This window comes from Ovis aries, chromosome 11 (genome assembly GCF_016772045.2).
Source record: "Ovis aries strain OAR_USU_Benz2616 breed Rambouillet chromosome 11, ARS-UI_Ramb_v3.0, whole genome shotgun sequence".
In the NCBI taxonomy this organism is placed as follows: domain Eukaryota; kingdom Metazoa; phylum Chordata; class Mammalia; order Artiodactyla; family Bovidae; genus Ovis; species Ovis aries.
This window is the reverse complement of record NC_056064.1, coordinates 38,825,368-38,846,040: the sequence shown is the minus strand read 5'-3', so window position 1 is coordinate 38,846,040 and position 20,673 is coordinate 38,825,368. Positions and strand designations below refer to the sequence as shown.

General features: G+C 59.3%; 1 protein-coding gene across 8 annotated transcripts in view; it reads right to left on the bottom strand.

The window, feature by feature from the left end:
- ARHGAP23 (Rho GTPase activating protein 23) overlaps positions 1 to 20,673 on the bottom strand; it is a 79,186-nt gene that overhangs the window by 33,448 nt on the left and 25,065 nt on the right. For 3 of the 8 annotated variants that reach the window (XM_042255898.1, XM_027974625.2, XM_042255899.1), the window contains exons 2-11: positions 13,387 to 13,548; positions 10,853 to 10,880; positions 9,555 to 9,653; positions 9,361 to 9,439; positions 9,143 to 9,197; positions 5,055 to 6,219; positions 3,332 to 3,487; positions 3,025 to 3,136; positions 2,816 to 2,873; positions 669 to 812 (exon numbers count right to left, since the gene is read on the bottom strand). In XM_042255898.1, the coding sequence (XP_042111832.1) occupies positions 669 to 812; positions 2,816 to 2,873; positions 3,025 to 3,136; positions 3,332 to 3,487; positions 5,055 to 6,219; positions 9,143 to 9,197; positions 9,361 to 9,439; positions 9,555 to 9,653; positions 10,853 to 10,880; positions 13,387 to 13,548 (2,058 nt within the window). Of the gene's footprint in view, positions 1 to 668; positions 813 to 2,815; positions 2,874 to 3,024; positions 3,137 to 3,331; positions 3,488 to 5,054; positions 6,220 to 7,276; positions 7,460 to 9,142; positions 9,244 to 9,360; positions 9,440 to 9,554; positions 9,654 to 10,852; positions 10,881 to 12,739; positions 12,813 to 13,386; positions 13,549 to 16,812; positions 17,108 to 20,673 lie in introns of those variants that run through there. The other 5 variants (XM_060394863.1, XM_042255900.2, XM_027974626.2 and 2 more) reach the window with 5 other exon arrangements.

The window sequence follows — 20,673 nt, the reverse complement described above, 5'->3', positions numbered from 1 at the left end:
CTAAGTTATGTCTGATTCTTTGCAACCCCATGAACTACAGCCCTTAGTATAAAGACTTCCATGGCGGCCCAGTTGGTAAAGAGCCAGCTTGCAATGCAGGAGACCTGGGTTTGATCCCTGGGTAGGGAAGATACCCTGGAGAAGGGAATGGCAACCCACTCCAGTATTCTTGCCTGGAGAATCCCATGGATAAAGGAGCCTGGCAGGCTACAGTCCATGGGATCTCAAAGAGTCAGACACAACTGAGCTACTAACACTTTTCAGGATAAAGACTAACACCTCTGATGGTCTTGAAAAGGCTGCACTCTGCTTTCTTCTGGGGCTTCAGCTCCCCTAAAAGAATCAACCTGGCTTTGCTCTGTCATTTTCCATGAGCCCCAGTGGCCATTCTGGGTGTGATCTGCCAGCCAAGGATCAACCATGGGATAGTATTGTCAGAATTCCAAGCACAACTTGATCAGATCCACCCACAGCAAAGACCATCTCTCTGATTAACTCTTTTTCATGAGTTCTTTAGGATCCCTGGGAAGTTCTTCCTGGCATCTAACCTCTACCCCTCATGCAGCAGTCTTAGCTCCAGAGGCAGTGGGGTGGGTGTAGGAAAAACTGGAGAGTTCTGCTGGAGCCAGCTTCCGTCCACCTCCAGCTCATTCCTCCAGCCATCTTACCTTCCCTTTCTTGGTGAGGACCTGCTTATAATACAACCAGCCTTCTCTCCTGATGTCGCTGAAGGTCGCATCTGAGAGGTCAGAGGTTGAGTGTCGCTTGGAAGGAGCGTCAGCATCTTCAGAAGTGCCCCAGCTATCCAAGGACTGCAGAGAGACAACAGAGAGCAATTTAGGGTGGCTCCCACAATACCAGCATCTCAGAAACCCCATGGACCACTTGCAGCCCCACGGGCCTGGTGTGTGCTACACTCCTCTGTGCTGTGTGGTCTCAGAGGCCTTGCTTGCCTTCTCTGATCTATCTGTGTTGCTGTCATGAGACATATGTGATGGGGAAGCCAGAAAGGAGGAAAGGCTATGTGACCTGCAGGCCACCAGCCTCAGCACATTTAACTTTATAGACTTGAAGGAATTAAGGAAACAGGGGAAGTGATTGTGTCTGCATGGAGTTACATAAACAGGGGAAGTAGGAACATCAACAAAGGCTGAGTTAGTGGGGCAGGTGGTCATGCCCACAAGGAGTTAACAGAGGAAGTGACAGTGTCAGCAGGACTCCAGCAATAGCAGTGACAGGTTAAGGGAGGGTTAAGTAAGCAGAGGAAGTGATAAGGAGGAAGCCAGGTGACAGAATCATCAAGGTGTTAATGAAATCAAGATGCCAGGAATTCCCTGGCGGTTCAGTGGTCAGGACTGCTCGCTTTCCTTGCTGAGGGTGCAGGTTCAACTAAGATCCTACTAAGCCACAGGGTGTGGCCAAGAAGAAGAAAACAGAAATCAAGATGCCTTTTCTAGCCCATCTATAATCAAAAAGATTTAAGCCTGGACTTCCCTAGTGGTCCAGTAGTTGATAATCTGCCTGCCCTATATAATACAGGGAGTCCAGCCCGGTGCTCTGACAACCTAGAGGGGTGGGATGGGGGTGGGAGGGGTGGCGGGAGAGAGGCTCAGGAGGGAGGGAATACATATACATATATATAGTTACGACTGATTTGCCTTGTTGTACAGCAGAAACCAACGCAACGTCGTAAATTAAAAAAAAAAAGAATCTGCCTGCCAATGCAGGGGACATGGGTTCAATCCCTGGTCTGGGAAGATTCCACCTGCCGGGGGGGCAATTAAACCTGTGCGCCACAACTACTGAAGCCCGAGTTCCCAACAGCCCAAGCTCCATCACAACAGAGGCCACTGCAATGAGAAGCCTGCTCACCACAGTGAAGAGAAGCCCCCGCCCAGCACAACTAGAGAAAGCCCTCACACAGCAACAAAAGCCCCAGAGCTGCCAAAATAAATAAATAAATCAAAATAAATAAATAAAATATTACCTCCAATTAAAATAAATAAAGTTATATTAAAAATAAATAAATAAATCGACACACTAAGAATAAATAAACAAATATTTTTTTAAAAAGACACTTAAGGCCATTTCAGAATTGATCCTGCGTCTCCCAAGGTCCTGAGGCTGGAAACTTCGGCCTCTCCATCACTCTCAACCCTGTGTCCCCGCCCCCCCTTCCAGAGTGTTCGCTGTCCCCTGAAGACACCACACAAATACCGACCCAGTGCCTCCCAGTGTGGGGACTGTGTTAGACACTCAGCAAGGTCAAACAGTGAATAAGACAAATGAAAGCCCTGTCCTCCTGGAGCTTACATTCAGGCTGGGGAGGCAGGCAAGAAAGGAGATGAGTGCGTAAAGTGCTTAACAGGAGAAGTGCTCAGAGGAGAGCACGGTGGTGGAGGGAGGCATGAAAGTCAGGGCTAGGCTGAAATCTGATGGAAGGCCTAAAAAAAATCTAGAGGAAAAAAAGTAAATCTAGAGAAAGTGAAAAAGTGAGTCCTACGGCTATGGAGGTGGGCATGGGGAGGACCTTCTAGATGAGAGGTGGGGGCTTGGCAGGACAGTGCCAAGGCCTTGGGAAGGGGGCTCATGGTGTCTTTAGGGGATGACAGAGCCCCCAGAGAGGGTGGGTCTCATGGCTGGCACAAAGTGAGTGTGGGGAGAGCCAAGGTAGGAAGGAGACAGGAACCCGGGTGACCCATTTGGGATTGCAGGAGTCCCAGGCCAGGCCCTGCTGCTGAGGCTAGGCTCCAGAGCTGAGGGGTGGGACACCCCAGCCCTCCGACACCCTCACCAGCTCACACGTGCCACTCACCCCATCAGTGAAGAAGCTTCGAAGCATCCGCAGGCTGGGCACGCGGTTCGGCAGGCGCCTAGGGGGTGAGGATCAAGGATGAGGCGTATGAGAGGCACCGCTTGGACCTCCCACAAGTCCCAAGGCTCAAAGATCCTGCAGGGGGAAGCCCACTGCCCCCGCGTGTAGAAGACCCCAGGGCCAAGAGCCCTGCCACACCCGGTCCTCACCGCAGAGCCCGGCCCTCGTCCCGGAAGGTGTTGAGCCCGTCGTCGCAGGACTTGGAGCGCTCGGTGGTGATGGCCAACAAGTAGGAAGAACGGCGGCTGGCCTTGATGCTGCCTGCAAAGCCACCCAGATCAGCAGGGCAGGGGAGCCGGCTTCCCCAGAGCCCTCCCATCCAGGCAGGGCCCGGGGACCCCAGGAGGAGCAGAAGCCAGTCGGGGGAGGCCAGCCATCAGGCAGTGGGCCCAACAGGGACCAGTGGGACCAAGCAGCAAGGGAGCGGCTGGGGCTGGGGTTGCGGGAAGCACTCACTGCAGTCCTGGGAGTAATGGCGGCCGAGGGCAAAGGTGAAGGTTGGGGAGGATGGGCTGGTGCCCAGGACAGGGGCGGAGTTCATGGCGCTGGAGACCACAGCAGAAGCAGGGACGTGCTTGGCTTGGAGGTCAATGCTGGGGCTGGTGGGCTCGTCTGCGAGAGCAGAGGGAGCGGGGGGTGAAGGTCCCAGAAGCCTGAACCTGCCTGCCGCCCCGGGGCCCCAGCCTCACAGCCAGGCTGGGACCATATCCCCAGACTCCAAAAGCCCTCCAGGGCCCTCCTGGCAACACGCCCACTGCCAAGGGAACTGATCCACCACTGTGGTCACGCAAGCTCAACTTCTGCCTCCTCCATCACACTGAGGGCACCGAGGAGTGGGGGCAAGTCACCCCTGGCTCCTAGAGGCAGGAACTGTGTCTGCCCCACCAGACTGATGGCTCTCTGAGGCCATGGTGTATGTCTCCCCCATCAGACTGGCAGCTTCTTGAGGATAAGGACCATCTATCTCCTCCACCAACTGGAGACTCCTTGAAGTGGGTGCCACGTCACCCCCTCAGACTGGAAGTACCTCCTACCTTCAGATTGGGAGCTTACTGAGATGAGAGGCTGCGTCTGCCCTGTTAGACAAGGCTGGCTCAGCGGACTTGGGGGCTGGGGTGCAGGGGGCAGGTCGTGCCTCCTCACCTGCCATGGCTGCCCTTGGGTGAGCTCACCACCCTCAGGTCTGGTTACCACCTCTGGGTTCCAGTTCCACGATCTTGCAGCCCAGTCTTCCCAAGCCCCCAGACCCAGCCCAGCTCATCCTGCTCCCTCATGAGCACCTCTTATTCAGCAAACCTGAAACCTTTCCCCGTCTCGCTCCTTTTCTTTCCCGATACGGAGGTGAGGCTCTACCGTCCAGCAAGGCCAGAAACCTGGGAATCACCGACCCTTCCACTGTCCCGTCTCTCCTTTACGCATCTATTCCTAACGAGTTTTCAGTAATCCCACTGCTCTCAAAGTAAAGTCCGAACTCCTCATCAACTAACGAGGCCCCTCACGACCCATGTGGTGACCTGGAAGGACGTCGTGACTCACGCTTTGGGGTCTTTGCACATTCTCGTCTCTCTCCCTGAACTTTCTTCCCCTGACTAACTCTTTCATCTTAGCCAAAATCTCTTTTCTCTCCTTGGCCACTGTGCCCCAGCCCAGCCCTTCTCTGTCTCTCAGAGCTCCCCGACTCCTATCACACACCCGTTCCCCTGGATCGTTCTCGTCTGATCGTATATTCCCCTGGACCATGCGCTCCAGGAGAAGACAGAGCCTAGCACAGTGCCTGGCACAACTCTGTGCTGGATGCGTGGAAGGATGGAGGACGGATGGAAAGAAGAAAGAGTGAACGGAACAAAGGAAAGATAAAGAGCGGAAGGAAGAGTGAAAAGAAAGAAGGGAAGAACAGGACAAAGGAGGCAGGAGAGGGGGAGGGAAAGAAAGAAGGAAGGGAGCGAGGGAGGGAGAGGGGAAGTAAAGGTGGATGGAAAGAGACTGGATGCGTCGAGTGGAGGAGGAATGACGGGATGATGGGAGAAAGATAGATGGATGAATGGATGGACGGCCACAGAAACGAGCTGATCCCATCAGCACCCACCCCAGAGTTTTGCCCGGGTGGCAGGTAGGTGGAGTACAACCAGGACACGGAAAAGCAAGTCTCCCAAGACAAGCCACCCGCACCATCACTCACCGATGAAGGGAATGGAAGCCAGAGAGTCTTCAGTAGTGGCCAAAGGGGCCACCTTCCTGGCCGGGCGTTCCCCTCGCCCACTGGCCTCTGGCTCTGGGGACTCGTCACCAAACCCAAGGTTCATCTGTCTTGCAGGGGGCAGCTGGACCTTGCGGCCCGTGGGAGGCTTCTGCCTCAGGATCACTTCATCACGGCGATCCTCGGAGGGAGGCTCCGAGGCCCGGGTGCTGGGTTCTGGTCGGACAACTCTTGGTGGTTCAGAGGCCTCTGGTGGGAACGGTGCCGGGGACTGGGCCAAGCTGAAGGTGGGCAGCCCCCCAAAGGGGGAGTCCCGGAAGGAGAGCGCCTGCAGGAGGCCAGTCCGGCGCTGGAATGATGGGCTATAGCTCCGGTACCCGATGTACCCGAGGTCGTCCAGGCCCTGCAGGCCAGGCGGGGCTGGGGCCTGGGGCCCGGGCAGGTCCCTGGGTGCGCAGGCAGGGGTACGGGCAGACGGTCGCTGGGAAGCCCAGCCACAGCGCTCGAAGCGGGGTGACACCAGCGCTCCTGGCCCCAGCGCCTCGGCAGAGCGGGTGGCCCGGCTCAGGTAGTCATCTGAGCGTGCTCGGTGCCAGCCCTCCTGGCCCAGCTGGCTCAAGGCACCCTGGGAGGTGGAGCAGGGCCAAGGGCGATGGGCAGTCACCTCCTCCAGTCGGTCCTGGGAGGCACTGCGGGCCCGGGGGGGCATGGCGGGGCACCGTCTCTCCCCCGCCCTGCGGGGTACCTGGTTCGACAGCCAGTGTGACAAGGCCTGCTGGCACTCCAGTCTGCTGGGGGGTGCCCGGCTGCCAGGCTCCGGGAAGGCACGAGGCGTCCGGGGCTCTGAGGGGTGGCGGGGGAAGGCACCAGGGCTAGGGCGGGGCTGGCTCATCCCCAAGGAAGGGTGGTCCGGATGGGAGCGGGCGGTAGACGGGATGCGGGGCCCCGGGTCACTCCAGGCAGCAGGACTCCGGGGGTCACCGGGCAGTGCTGAGAGCGGCTCAGGAACCATAGTGGCCCAGGTGGAGACCCGGGCTGGCGGGGCGTAGGTCTTTCGGGGGTAGCAGATCGGGGGTGGCTCTGGGATGCTCCGGGCCTCTCCAGAATACGGCTCGTTCCCCTTCAGGTAGGCGTCCTGGGAGTAGGCCTGCCCGGGGACACAAAGGCAGGTAAGCAGGGCTGAACAAGCCCCACAGGGCAGGGTTACAGCAGCCCCTAGAGGTCAAGGCCCCCCAGAAAGGGGCCTGAAGGAAGGGGACCAAGCTGTGGGGGGGTGGTCCTGAGAGGGCGGGGGTGAGAAGGCGTGCTCCAAAGAGAGTCAAGGGGAGGACAAAGAAATAAGAGGACTTTGAGTCTTACACACACACACACACACACATTCACTCGAGAAAGAGCCAGGATTTTTCTAAGGCTTATGACAAGGACTGCCTTTAGCCACAAACATTCCAACATCTGTTTCCTGGGGTCCTCCTCTCATGCTGGCCTCAGCCGTCTCCCTGCCTCCTTGTGTCCCATGGTGCCCACAGACCCTCGGGCGGAGCTGGGAAACCCCACCAGAGACCAGTCAAGGTGGCAGATGCCAGGGGAGGGAGCCGCCTAAGGGGTGTGTCCAGGGTGGGGTGGGTGGGGGCTGGGAGAGCCCAGCTGTCCCTCCATCCCCCTGGATGGGAAGCTGAGGGCCTGGCTCCTGGGCCACTGGGGGGCAGGGGAGGGACTTGCTCACCCCCTGCTTCTCTGGACCAGGCTTGAGGGAGAGGCCAGACTGGTTGAGGGACCTTGCGCCACCTTCTGCCACCCCAGGCCTGGAATTTGGCGCTGGGAGCTGAGGCTGACGCTGCATTGCTGAGGAGTGGCAGGGCCAGCGCCCAGGCCCGGCCAAAAAAGGAGGCAGCCCCCAGGGACAGCGGCCTTGTGGCCCTGGCCTCGCCTGGCCCCTGAGGGGCTACCCAGGGGCCTAGCTCAGGGTGAAGTATCAAAGAGGGAGGGCGAAACCAAACACACACACACACACATCACAAGGAGACACAGGAAAATACACACCCAGAGACACACACACACACAGAGAAGCACAATGAGACACACACACACACACAAATAACTACAGCTCCAGTCCTGGGCACACACATCACGTGACGAGGGTGAGTAAACCACACCCCGTACTCAGCCCCCTGAGGACCCACACACCAGCCAGGACACTCACGTACCTCTCCCTCCTGCCATCCTGCCGGCTCTCCGGACTCCCTGCATCACAGCGGCTGCGGTGGCATCCTGGCCCACCTCCACCCTCCAGGCCCCCGCTAGCCCCCACTGATCACTGTGCCGGCCCTGGCCTGGGGCCCCCCAGCCTGCCCTCCCGGCGGCTGCCCTCGGCCCCCACCGACTCTCTCGCAGGCGGGAGGAGGAGGGAGGGGAGGATGGGTGTGGAGGGGCCTCGCCGCGTCGGCGGTGGCGTCAGCAGCTGCCGCAGCCCCATTGGCCTCCAGCCTTGGCTCCCAACCACAGGAATGCCTGGGCCCCACCCTCCAGCTAGCCAGGGAGAGGGGGGCCGGCGGAGGCCCCCAGATGCTGACAGCTGGGGCTGCTTGCCCACCCGAGCTGGGGCAGCAGAGCTCAAAGCTGTTGCCCCACCCTGCCCAGAAGAGAAAGCAACGCCCTAGGTCCCGCCCAGTCACACACAGTGCCCCACCCCACCACAGCACGCCTCCCTCTGCCTGGAAAAGGTGCACACAGGCAGGGCCTTTGAGACTTGGGAAGACAGAGGTAGCTCTCTGGGCCCCATCCATCCCTGCCTCCCCCTCCCCAGAAAGGGCAAGGGGACTATCGAGGTCATGGGGTGGAGGTTCCCAGAGGGGCATGGTGCCAAGCATGGCACTGAGATTACAGTGATTATGAGCGCACATCCAGGGCAGAAGCCAGCACGGCGGCTCCCAAGGCCTCCAGGCTTGGCCCGCACCCCTCTCCCGGGGGGCAGTGACCTTGGGGGCAAGCAAGCTGGCTTCTGGCTGGCACCCATGAGACGAGGGAACTGGGCACTGGGCAGAGAGGACTGCTCTGGGCTCTGGGTCAGAGCTGGGAGGGAACAGAGAGGCAGCGTGTGTGCTGTGTGTGTGCACACATCAGGCGTGGAGCGCATGGCATAAACGGGTACACACGTGAGTGCGGGGCTCACTGTGTGCCACGTCTGTGGTGCCTGCTCCTGTGAGCAGTGGGCTGAAGGAAGGGGCGTCGGCACTGCGCTTCACGATTGTGGACGTTCGTGTGGTTGTTGCGCTGCTGAGCACACAGAGGCCGGTGCCGGGATGGAGCCGGCTGGGATGTCTGTGGGCACGTGTGTTGTGACAGCAGCAAGCGTTTGTGATGTCCTAAATATTCGTGCTGCAGTAGTGAGAAGCCCGAGTGTGTGCTGTGACACACTGGTGGCGAGATGCTGAGGAGTGTGTGGTATGCTGTGATGCCTGTGGTCGTGAGTGTGGGGTAGTGGGTGCCTACGTACTGAGGGGCTGTGTGTGTGGTGTGTTGTGTCTGGGGTGCGTTGTCACATAGGACAGGCTGGATGAAGGGTGGGCTACGGGCTGTGTGGTATGGCTGTGCTCAGAGTATGTCTGCTTGAGCATGGGGTGGTCCATGGTAGGCCGTGTGAATGGGAGCACACAACAGTATTGTGTGTGTGTGTGTGTGTGTGTGTGTGTGTGTGTGTATCTACCCGAGACGTGCTCACACGAGGCCAGGCGGGGAGGGGGCAGGGAACAGACATCTTACAGGAGCCACAGGAACGTGCCAGTCTGGCAGGGCCTGCTGGGCCACCTTCCTCCAGATACCCTGGCAGGAATCCTGCTGGTCAAAGCCAGTGCCCTCCTCCCTCAACACAACACAGCCCTGAATGAATCAGCCAGCAGCCTCAGCCTGGGGATGGGCCTGGCATTCCCAGTGGGGCAGTGCCAGGCTGGTGGTGCCCCCACACTCTCTCCTCTGCCTCCTAGAGGGGCCAACGTGGGAGAGAGGCCAAGGAGAAGGGCTATATCCCGCCCTGCACCCAGGGACCTCCACCTCAGACAGCGGGGAGGACTCACCAGCTGGAGGATGTCCTCATCCTTGGGCATGATGGAGAGTTCCAGAGTGTCATCGCTATGGAGACAGGGCAGGGGGTCAGGCCAGGCTGAGGCAACAGGGTCTGGGAGAACAGGGATCCTGGTCGCCAGGGCACCACCAGGGCCGAGGGGGAGGGTGTGGAGGGATTCGGGGAGTGGGCTGGGGGCTCTGATGGGAGAAGGGAGGCAAGGGCGCTCACCTATTCTGGATCAGAGCTATGACCTGGGAGTAGGTCTTCCCAATGACGCTCTCCCCATTCACCTTCACCAGACGGTCTCCTGGGGACCAGGGGCAGGGTCACAGGTGAGCAGGTCAAAGGGTGTCAGTAGCCCCACCTGAAACCCCCTGCATCACATATGGATGACAATGAGCCAGGTAACTGAGACAGCTCACCTGTGCGAAGGCCCGCCCTATGGGCTGGGCCATCATCCTTCACATTCTTGACAAAGATGGTGTCCATGGGCTCCAGGCGGTGCCGGGGGGAGGGTCCTGCTGAGCAGCAGTCAGGTTAGCTGGGGATGGCTACTGAAGGTCACACCCATACACAGCTACACACACAGGGGACACACACTCAGAGAATGAGCACACTCACACGGACACAAAACAGAGCCGCACATCCACAGGGACACGGACACACAGGACCAGACAAAACACACTGCTGGGAGGATGGAAGGTTACATGGACGCACGGAGTCGCTACTTAACTGGCTCCCGCGTCCTAGCACCATGCTAGAAACTAGACCTCAGAGGAAGGACAGACGTGGCCCCTGCCCTTCCCGAGCTCATTGTCTAGTGGGGCAGGCAGACAGGCATGCACACACATACACACACAAACATCACAAGACAAAAGAAGGGCGCCGTAAAAGTCCAGTAGGCAGAGACACCCGCACGCTCAGAGAGTGTCCACATCCAGACCCAGGGAGAGCTGAGCAAGGCCCTGAGGCTCACAGACACCCTGACCTCCCACCCCACTCCCTTCCCCAGGGTCAGGGATGCAGAGGCCCGCAATCCCAGGACTGGCACTCGCTCCTTGATGACATCACGCTACATCCCAGCATTACTCCTCTGCTAAGTGCTGGATCCATCAGAGAAACAGGCCTGCACTAGGCTGGGTGGCTCCTCCCCCATCACAGGCCTCTGCAGTGGGGATTCAGAAAGACAGAGTCCCCACACACGCCCAGTAGAAGCCTCAGCGGCAGACAGGGAAGCCTGCCTATTCAAGGAGTTCTGCCTTGAATACCCTAGGAAGCCGTTTGGGAGAGCAAGGGTGACCGCCAGGGGAGTTAGTCTCACATCTGGAAACAGAAGGACTTCAGGGCCGCCCTTATACCCCGAAAACCCTAGTGTCTCTGCCCCCAAGGACAGGCCTCAATCAGCCTTCCCACCCCCAGGGCCCTGCAGGTCCCACCTGAGCCTCCATCTAGGCTGGGAGTAACTCTAGGGCAGGGGCCAGGGCTTAGAAACCCATCTGGTCCCCAGAACACCACCCCCAGTGTGAAATGGACAGGTCCGAGGAAGACAAATGTGGAGAAAAGAGAGGGAGCAGAGAGTAAGCATATGTGCAAGTGGATACACAGGGAAGAGCAGACAGGGGCCGCAGTCAAGGGCGAGGGTGCAGCAGAATCCACGCCGACCCGCAGGTGAGGGCCAGACACAGAGCGGGACCCCAGCCCAGCCCAGCCCACTCCTTACCTCCTCCTCGGCCTCCATTCTCTTCCTCCTGCAGGGGACAGAGGCAGGTGTGGGCCCTCGGCAGCACAGGGGGAAGCCCAGCTTCGACGAGGTGGGCCCCTTCAAGCTCCCCCACCCATCAGCCTCCCCTCTTATCATTCTTCAACTAGCCCAGAAGCCAGAGGGGGAGGGAAGGGTGTCCACGGGGAGGTCACATCCCAGGCAATGTCCCCCAGTCACAGGAGCCCTCTCTCATGCCTGCTAGTCCTACCACATCAGCTCATCTGAAAGCCCCCAACCCCATGGGGGACTCAGGACCCCTTCCCTTGGAGAGCTCGAAGCCCAGTGGAGGAGGGGTCATACCCACTGACACACAGACAGGACCCAGGCGGACACAGATAAGCAGGCATGACAAGTGCAAACAGTGGCTATCAGCTCTCAGAGAATGGGGAGGAGAGGCCTGATTAGTCCCTCTGGGAGGGGGCGGTTTAAGGCAAGTTTCAGGCCAGCTGAAAGAAGGCATTAGGGTGAGGTGAGCAGAGTACGCAGGCACTCAGTGGCAGAAATAGGACTCGGGTCAGCTGAGCTGAAGCAGAAAGAGAGTCAACACCCGCAAGTGACAAGAGTCAGACTCAAGCTTTCAGGTCCGGAAGGAAAGAACGAGGGAGCCAGTGAAGCTCTTGAGTGGGAGAGTAGATATGAAAATGTTTCCAGCATCTAAGTGCAGGGCTAAGAAACGGTCTCAAGGAGACCCATGAGGGAGGTCTCTGGGCTCATCCTCGTGAGTGAGAAGGGAAGGGCACTGCATTTGGGGAGAAATCAGAAAAAGACAAGAAGAAATCAGAGAGACAGGCCAGGCCAGCGGGGTGCAGCATCTTCCAACTGGATAGGACCTTTGGGGTCATCTTGTCTAATCTGTTCCACAGATCACCCACTTTACAGACGACAGGGTGTGATTTGTCCAGGGCCACTCGGAGACAACAGAGCAGCCAGTGCTGGACCCCAGGAGTCTGGGGCGCCTCAGCCAGGACAGGAAGCCGCGGGGCTCTGCTGGAGAGCAGTCCCTCGGCGCCCGCCTTCCCGAGCGGGGTGCGTGCCCGCTGATATGAGCTGACAGCACTATGAGCGGGCGGCAGCGGCAGATGGATGCATCTAGACGGGTGAGCGCCCTGCAGGCTCCCAGCCCTGGGCATGTTCTGGAAAGGGACGGAGCCCGCCCCTGGCTTGCCCTGCCCTGGGGTCTTCCACGTGAGCAAGGTCTCTCTGAGACATAGGCCGACCACCCAGCCTAGACCACTTGAGCTGCATCTGCAGGGCCACCCTCCGGAGGTCCCCTGAAAGAAGGAGCAAGGTCCAGAAAGGGGGGACATTCTGGGGAAGGAAGGACCCGAGGTTCCAGGGAACTGGGAGGCTGGTGTCCTTGGGCATAAGGGGTGAGGCAGTGCTCCTACCACACACCATCAGCCCCTCTTACAGCCAATGAGAAGATCTGGCTCACACCCAGACTCAAACACGGGTGTGAGAGCTATGCAGCGACCTGCACACATGAAGCATATATATAGACACATGTGTAGACATACACAGATGCGTGTACATGACGAGCATACCACGCATGCACGTGTGCATACAAAGAAACACGAGCAGGCACACGGACCCAGGCAGAGAAATCCAACGCCTTGGTTCTCTGGCAGGTGCGACTAAGCTCCCTGTCCCTCAACAGCTGTGCAGGCTGGTCCCAGCCCTGGGGGAGGGGAGAAACAGGTTCATGGGCCCCAAAATAAATCGTTCTCCCCTCCTGCTGGGAGAGAGGAGGGGAAGGGAATTGGGCCCTCCTGGGGAGTCCTGGTTCCTGCCTAGGCCCCCCTCAAGCCTTCCTGTCAGGGACCACCCCCTGCCCCCAGCCCATACCGTGGCTCGGTTTGAGTAGCCCCAGTTCCTGGACTCAGAGAACCTGATATTTATATTAGGCCTGGAAGGGTTCCTAGGGGTCAAATAGATAAATACCCTCAGGTGACAGCAGCAGACATGGAGCCCAGAGAGGGTGAGACTACCCAAGATCCACCGTGAGTTAGGAGCTGTACCAGCACTGGGGCCCAGGTCCCCAGCCCAGCACAGGGCTCTTTCTAGGCCCAGAGTTGAGGCCAGCAAGGGCCGGGGGCGCTCTTGGAGGGGCCCCGGAGGTGTGTGAGGACGACTGCCCTAGAGCTCAGGCCGCGGAGGGTCAACTAACCCAGCTCAGAAGTGGCCAGTAGGCAAGGGGTCCTTGGAAGCCCATCTCCTGAGAAGCTGTTCACCTTCCAGAGGCCACGAGTCCCGGGGTTAGGGGAGCATCCTGACTCCCCCACCTCTAGCTCCTTGCCCCAAGCCAACCACCCATTCTCCTTAGAAGACTGAGCCCAGAGCAGATCGGGGGCTTGTCATGTCACACAGGCGACCCAGCCAGGGCCGTCCCTGCCTCTCAGTGCCCCGCTTCCCCAGGCACAGAAGCACCTGGAGGAGAGCACAGAGGAGTCACTCTGAAAGCGCCCTCAGGGCAGGCAGGGGCACGGGCCTACCTTCAGGCTGCAGTGCACGGCGGACTCGGGTGGGTACACGATGAAGTGGCGCAGGGTGAAGCCGAAGCCATCCTGGAGGTTTTTGTGCAGGAGCAGCGTCCGTGGGCCCTGCCAGGGGAGGGAGCGCGCGGGAGAGCACCCATCCCTCGGGCCCAGAGGCAGCTGCGGGAGCAGAGCGAGCAAGGGTGAGATGCCTGTCCACGCACAGCCTCCTGCAGCCTGGGGGACCTGGGGGGACGGCCGGGGCCCACTGACCCGGCTGTGCCCAGACCCCTGCTCCCCTCTCCCTTCCTCTCCCACACTCATCAGCCCAACAGTTTCCTTTTCCTTTTTTCCCTCAGTCCCCTCAAGACACCTATGCATCCAGGGAAATGCCGGTGCAGCAAGTCAGGTGTCTGTTCTGTTCAGTTCAGCCAAAGTTCACTGACTCTGGACACACAGCCTTCCTGCCTGGGAAGTGCCCGCTGCACAATCTCACACACACACACACGTGCACGCAGACACGGGCACAGACACACCCACACGCACTCACGTAGACGGGACACACCACAAACACCCAGACAAGAACGCTCATGTGCAAAGGTGCAGACACACCAATGAGCACACACATGCTCACAGAGACACAGACATGTGCACACAACACACACAGGCACAGACAGACTGACACACACACGCATCCTTCAAGAGCAGCAGCAAGAAGACGCGAAGAACCATGAGTCACAAGGGACAGTCCGCTGAAGGGGCCAAGCCCAGTTCCGGTTGGCTCACCAGAACTGAGTGGAGAGCCGGGTTGGGGAGACACTCCACTGCCCTCTGGCCACCCCACCGGAGTACTTGGGATTCCCCAAGATGGCAGGGCAGAGGGTGTCTGAAGAGGGTTTGGGGGCACATGGGTGTGTTTCTGGGGCAAGAGGCAGAGGAGGTTAGTGCCTGAGAGGAGGTTCCCTTCAGGTACCCTGCTCAGACACAGAGGGAAAGTGGGTGACAGGAGGGCATTAAAGTGAAGGGCAGTTTGCCTGCTGAACAGCCAGGACAGCTCCCTCAGGGGTTCACTAACCCCTGATCTCGGGCAGCCTAACCTACCTGGTGCCCCTAATCCAAACCCCTCGGAGAGCGAGAAGCCCCTCCCCTCCCTCAACAGTCTCATCCCCTGGCTCTTCCTTGGCACCAGGCAGGAGGAGCCTTCAGCTGCAGAAGAAAGGCACAGCTGGGTGCAGACGGAAGAAGATTCCGGGGTGAGGAATTCACCCGGCAGGAATTTCACTACGAAATCCCCCTCATTCCCCACCTCTAATGTACTGCAACTCTAATGCACTCATCCTGAGAAGCCCCTGCCTGCAGCCAGCCACCCTCCAAGATACACATCTGGCAGAAGGCGTGGATCCTGCGCTCAGCCCGAAGCTAGGAATTTCTGTGTGGGGTAGGGGCTGGGCTCCATGGGGCAGGAGGTTTGAGGAGGGAATATCCTCAAATCTCAGAAGATTAAAGTGCCACATAAGTAACAGGCTTGCTTCATACAGTTCCAGAAGACACAGCCAGGTGGAAAATTTGAGAAGGCCAAGCGAAGCTCCTAGCCAGGGAGATCATTCTAATATATACATCTGGAAAGTGACCCACATGGGGCTGTGAGCGCTCTGTCCTCACAAGGGCCTAAGTGAAAGCTGGACGACCCCCATCAGGGAGGCCGTAGGAGGCCTCCGCCTTTTCTGGCATCAGGCAGAAGGTCTAATGATGCCCTCTCAGCTCCCTCCACTTGTGGCTATAGCCTGGACACTCCCACTGAGCCCCACACACCCACGGGGGTCTGAGGAGCCCAGAAGAGAAAATTCTCTGGGAATTCTGCTGAGATCTGAAATCCCCTGGATTTCCTATCTCTGCTGATCTGGCAAGGAACAGATGAGGAAGAGAAGAGGGCCTCTGGGGACCCTCCACTGCCCTCTCCTACCAAAACCCCTGCTCCTGCCTAGCGTGGAGCGCCTCCGCTGCACGTCCTCCACCAGGCTCTGAGCTGAGGCTGTGTGCAGGGCCTATTGTTTTGCTGGTGTCCTGGATTAAGGTTTAAGCCACCAGCTGCCCCAGTGATGAGAAGTGGCTGGGACAGGTCCCCGCACGCCCCCCGCCCCTCCCCCAGCACACATCCTGCCTGGAGCTGCCAGCTGCCTGGGGGTACCACTCCCCGGGGAGGAGGGGCCTGTAATCAAGGGCAGTGGGCATGCCTTTCTCTCTCGGGTCCTCTCCTCACCCAGGCACCACTGGCGCTCCCTCCCTTATCTCTTTCCTCTTTTCCTTCCTTCCAAGGCCCCTTCCCCCATCCCTGCCAACTAGGCGCCTGAGAATGTCAGTGTGGTAATCCCCCTGCCACAGTAACCACAGCCCTGCCTGAAGAGGAGACACTGCAGCCCCCATCAATGACCAGATTTGGCAGCCCTCCTGTGGGAAGTTCTTCCTTAGGTTTAACCTCAGTCCTTCATGCTATGTAACCTCAGTACACATGCATGTTTCCTCTGCTCTCCTCCCATCTGGGACAGCGCTGGGTCTTGCTCTCATCTTGCCAGGGAGGGAGGTGACAGATGAAATAGAGAAGGGACCAGCAGTGGAAAATCATTAGACTGGGAAGAGGTACAGCTCACACACACATCCCCATTTGTGCTATCTGAGGTAGGTACAGAGACAAGAGGAAGGAGAGAGGCAGGCTCAGGGGACACAGGGACATCGCCAAGTAATGCCCCCTAGTCCAGATCCACTTCCAAACGCTCCCACCCTCAGGTCAGGAGAGACATCCAGAAATTCCCACTGATGGTGGGAGAAGGGCAGGTGGCCCCAGGGCCACAAATAAGACAGAACTGGACATGTGATGGGCTGGCAACACCAGGAGCTAGAACCCAGGAGTCCGGCTCCTCCCCTCCCCCAGGAGCATAAAGAGGTCATTCCGGGGAGCACAGCGTTCACGCTGGGCATGGTGCCCACTGTGACTCACACCCTGCCAGCCTGGTCGATCTCGGACCTCAGAAACACTGTCCCCACCCCCACCCCAGCCATGTCAGTCCTCACCCTGAGGTCACTCATTACCTCCTTGGCCCGCTTGAAAACCCTGTGTGTCTCTGTGCCCAGGTCCCCTCCCAGGGAGAGGGCAGAGTTCTGACTCAGGGTCACTGTCAGCCCAAACTCTCCAGGATTCCATGCCCTGGCATCTCTTCAAACAACCCCGGTCCTTTCCATCTTTCTCCCACCTGTAAACCAAGAGGCTTGAGCCCACTGCAGGCCACCACCAGACTGGGGGTTGTCATCCAGCACCCCCAGAAAAGGTCTCAGCCACCACTCTGAAGCCCTCACCTGCATCTCTCCAGCTCCTCACTCCCTCCCCACTCCGGGGCATGGGTCCCGGAAGACTGGGCCCCTCGCCCCGCTGGCCCCCGCGGCGCTCACCCTGGCCGGAAGCGCCCCCGGTGCGCCGCGGTCGCTGTGGCTGAGGCAGGGCAGCCAGAGGCAGCGCGGCTCCGGGGCGCTGCAGTCCACGCCGACGGCGCGCTCCCAGCGCCAGCCCCCGGCCCCCGCGCGCTCCACGCGCCACACCGCGCTGCCCACGAGAGCCGCGGCTGGCGGGGGCCCCCGGGGCCGGCCGCCGCCCCGGCCCCAGCGCGCCGCGGGCCCTTCTTCCGGAGCCCGGCGCGCCGCGCGGGGGCCGGCGGCCGCTCCTCGGCGCCCGGCGGGCGGCGTCCTCGGTCCCCTCGGCGGCGGCGGGCGGGCCCCGGGGGTCCCCGCCCGCCCCCCGGAGCCGCGGGCCCGGGGCCCTGGGGCCCCGAGGGGACGGACGGCCCGCGCGGACAGCGGCAGGACGGCTGTAGCGGCTCCGCACCTCCCACGCCTCTCCGCCGAGCGCGCCTGAGCCCCGACACACCGGCGAGTCGCGCAGGGCAGACGCCTCCCCCTCCGGGGCGGCCCCTGTCCGCGGCCGCCCCATCCCACACACACACACACACCCACACAGGAAAGGCCCTGCGCAGTGCCCCCGCAGTCACACACTGCACACCCCGTGCAGGCGCGCGCGCATGCATACACACACACACACACACACACACTCACGCGCACATCCCACTCACAGGAAAACTCTCTGTACCCGCAAGCACCCGCTATACTCCTTCCAGTCCAAAGCTCACGCATCTTGCTGCGCCCCAGAGAAAATACACACTCGCATGGGTACACATGTAAACATACACCCAATCCACCTTGCCACACACACATCTAGGCACCCCACACTCTCCCCCCACAGGCACACTCATGCTCCCTATGTCCACATGCCCCACAGAAACACACACACAAGCACACTACACCCCTCATACACATGGTGTGCATGGAGACCCTTCTTTATGCACACACGCTTTGGACACCCTCCCATGGATATAATGGCCCCCACCTCCCACTGAGATACATTTGCAAGCATATCCACTGTGCCCTTAAAAGCACACCAGGCCCCCTCCTACCCACCCATCCCTACCCACACTCACACACCCCACAGGAAGACTCACAAAACCCACAAAGGCACACACCTATAGGACTTGTACACACTACTCAGCACATCCACTCAATGCATTGCTGCTGTGCCCCCTCAGGTCTCTCTCTTTCACACACACACACACACACACACACACACACACACACACACACTCTCACACGCACTGCCCTGCACAGGCAGCAGCTCTCTCTTATACCACCCTGTTTCACAGTCATGTTGTACACTTCCCACCACCAGCCATGGGAACGTGTAGCCGCCCCTCTTCCCCAGGACCCCCTGCCCATTAGCTCGACCCAGAGGGGACACCACAAGCCGACAGCGGGCTCCAAGCTGGCCCCCACTTCACCCCCAGCACGTGAGTCAGACAGGAAGCCGGAGTCACGGCAGACCCTGTCCTCCGCCCCTTCCTGCTCCCTCTCTTCCCAGGCCCCTTCCCGGGTGGGGTCGGCAGAGGCCTGGGCTAGCGGGTGTCACCACCGCCGTTTCTATGCACTTGACTGTTCAGCGTGTGCTTGTCCCACACAGTGGCTCACTGGGGTCTGGGGCCGCTGCCCTGGCCGTTTTCAGAGAGGGAACCAATAGAAACCCAGGAGCACCCAGTCTGTGAGGGTGGCACTGGGACTCCAAGCCCAGAGCTCCTTCATTCCAACTTTGATCTCACCCCTAAACTCTAGCCAACACCAGGGAAGGAAGGCTGAGGGCAGCAGGGAAGAGACCAGCCAAACTCCGCTCTCAGATCTAGGAGTCAGGGAGGGAGAGGCATAGGGCTGGGCCCTTGCAGGGGAAGCCACCAGAAGGGAGAACCAGGCAGAAGAGCCAGCATCCCTTCCCTCCCTCATCTCCATCACCTGCTGTCCTGGGAAAGGACAGGCCAGGATGGAGGATCATGTGGGAGGCAGAGGAGAGAGACAGAGGGGCACAGGGAGGACGCGAGACCAAGGGGCAGAGGGAGGAGAAATAAAGGCCCGTGCGGGTGGGCAGGAGCAAGGGAGGAGGCGGAAGGGTGAGGGTGAGGCGTGTGGGGCCGGGAGCGGTTTTGTTCTCCTGTTTCCTGTTTGCTGCTAGCTGGGCCCCCAGTGCAGGAGCCAGACCCCCACCCCCTCCCTGGCGGAAGCCAGACGGGAAGAGGGAGGCTGCCATCAGCGCTGAGTCAGGAGGGCTTGGGGCAGAGCTGGAAAGGACCATCCATGGTCAGGGGGAGCAGGACTCCTGGCATCTCCATCAGCAAGCTCCCCATCGTTAGAAAAGCAAGGCTTCTGGGTCAGGACCACTCCTGCCTTTGTCATGCCCTCCAAAAGCCAGGGCCTCAGACCACCTGGACTGCCCAGATGTCCTCAGACTCTGCCACCCCAGATGAAGGGCTATGACCATAGGGACATCCTGACTCAAAGCCTGACCTGCTTTCCCAGAAGGCAGCCAGGTAGTCCCTCCAGCTGCCTGATTGCCTTTCCTCTTGCTGCAAGTCTGGTCCCTGGTTCTGAGAAAATGGGCTCACTCTCCCCTCTCGTACCCCATGGAGTCTCATGGGCAACAGGTGCTGACATGTCCTTGTGTCCAGATCAAGAGCCCACCTCCCTCCCTCGAAACGGGTGAGGGTTCTGAGGGCTGCGGGGAGAGGCGAGGTGGACAAGCAGCACCAGGTTTGTGTTCCGGGCTGCAGAGACCTGGGAAATACAGGCCGTCTGTGACACCCATCTCCTGGCAGGGGCAACACGGCCCCCAAAAGCAGATAACAGCCTCCTCCAACACAAACCGACACCTTCCCCACCCCACCCTCTCCACCCCAGCTTCCTCGGTAGGGATGTCAGGTGCAGGGTACATATAGTAGGGCCTAGAAACCTATACACAGCTTGAATAAATGATCCTCCAGGCCTGGGGAGCCTCTCAGCCACCTCCCCCATTTCCTTTGGGAAAGGAATGTGGGGTGGGCCCCAGAGTGCAGTCAGGGAGGGGGCCAAGGGCTGGGAAATACCAGGCGTAGCTGAGATTCTATTCCAAGCCTTCCTGCCTGGTGTGAGTCCTCCCCTACACCCTCCCGGCTTCCTCCCCCCAAATCAGGAATTACCCCGCTGAGCAGTCTCTCCCATCATCCTCTAGTTTGACCAGCTTGCAAAATCCATTCAACCTTATCTTCCTGAAGGTCCCTGGGGAGGACTTGGGGACTACACTCCCAAAGGGAGGGCATCCAGTCTTCCTCTCTCCAGATGAGATCATCCTTTACTGTTTGAAAGCACTTTCACTTTATCTCATTTGATCCTTACCCTAAGAACTGGATATGTGAAATTGTTTTTATACCCATTTTTCAGATGCAGGAACTGAGACTCAAAGAGGACAAATAACTGATTCAAGGCTGACTTTTACTAAGCTGGGACCATCCTAGGATTCTAACTGACTCAAATCTCTTTCCATTATCCTCTTATTTATCTGTTCAGGAACCTGAGTGCCTGCTGAGGGCCAGGTGCTATGCTGGGGGCTGGGACACCTTGGAAGATAAGACAAATGCAGACCTCACCCTCAGGACACTTACAGTGCTATCCTAGCTCCTGAAATCTTCAGGGGTCTCCAGTTCTAGATTCAGGCCCAAGCCAGATGCCTTCACCCCTACCAACAGAGACCCCCCACACACACACCAAAGGAGCCCCTGTGTCAGGGATTCAAGGCCTCTTCTCTCTGGAAAGGGACAGCTTGTTTGAGGGTGGCGTTCGGGGCCTCCCAAGTTAGCCTTTGAACCAGAGGGTGGATGGGGCTGGTGGAGCGGAAGGCTGCAGGGGCGG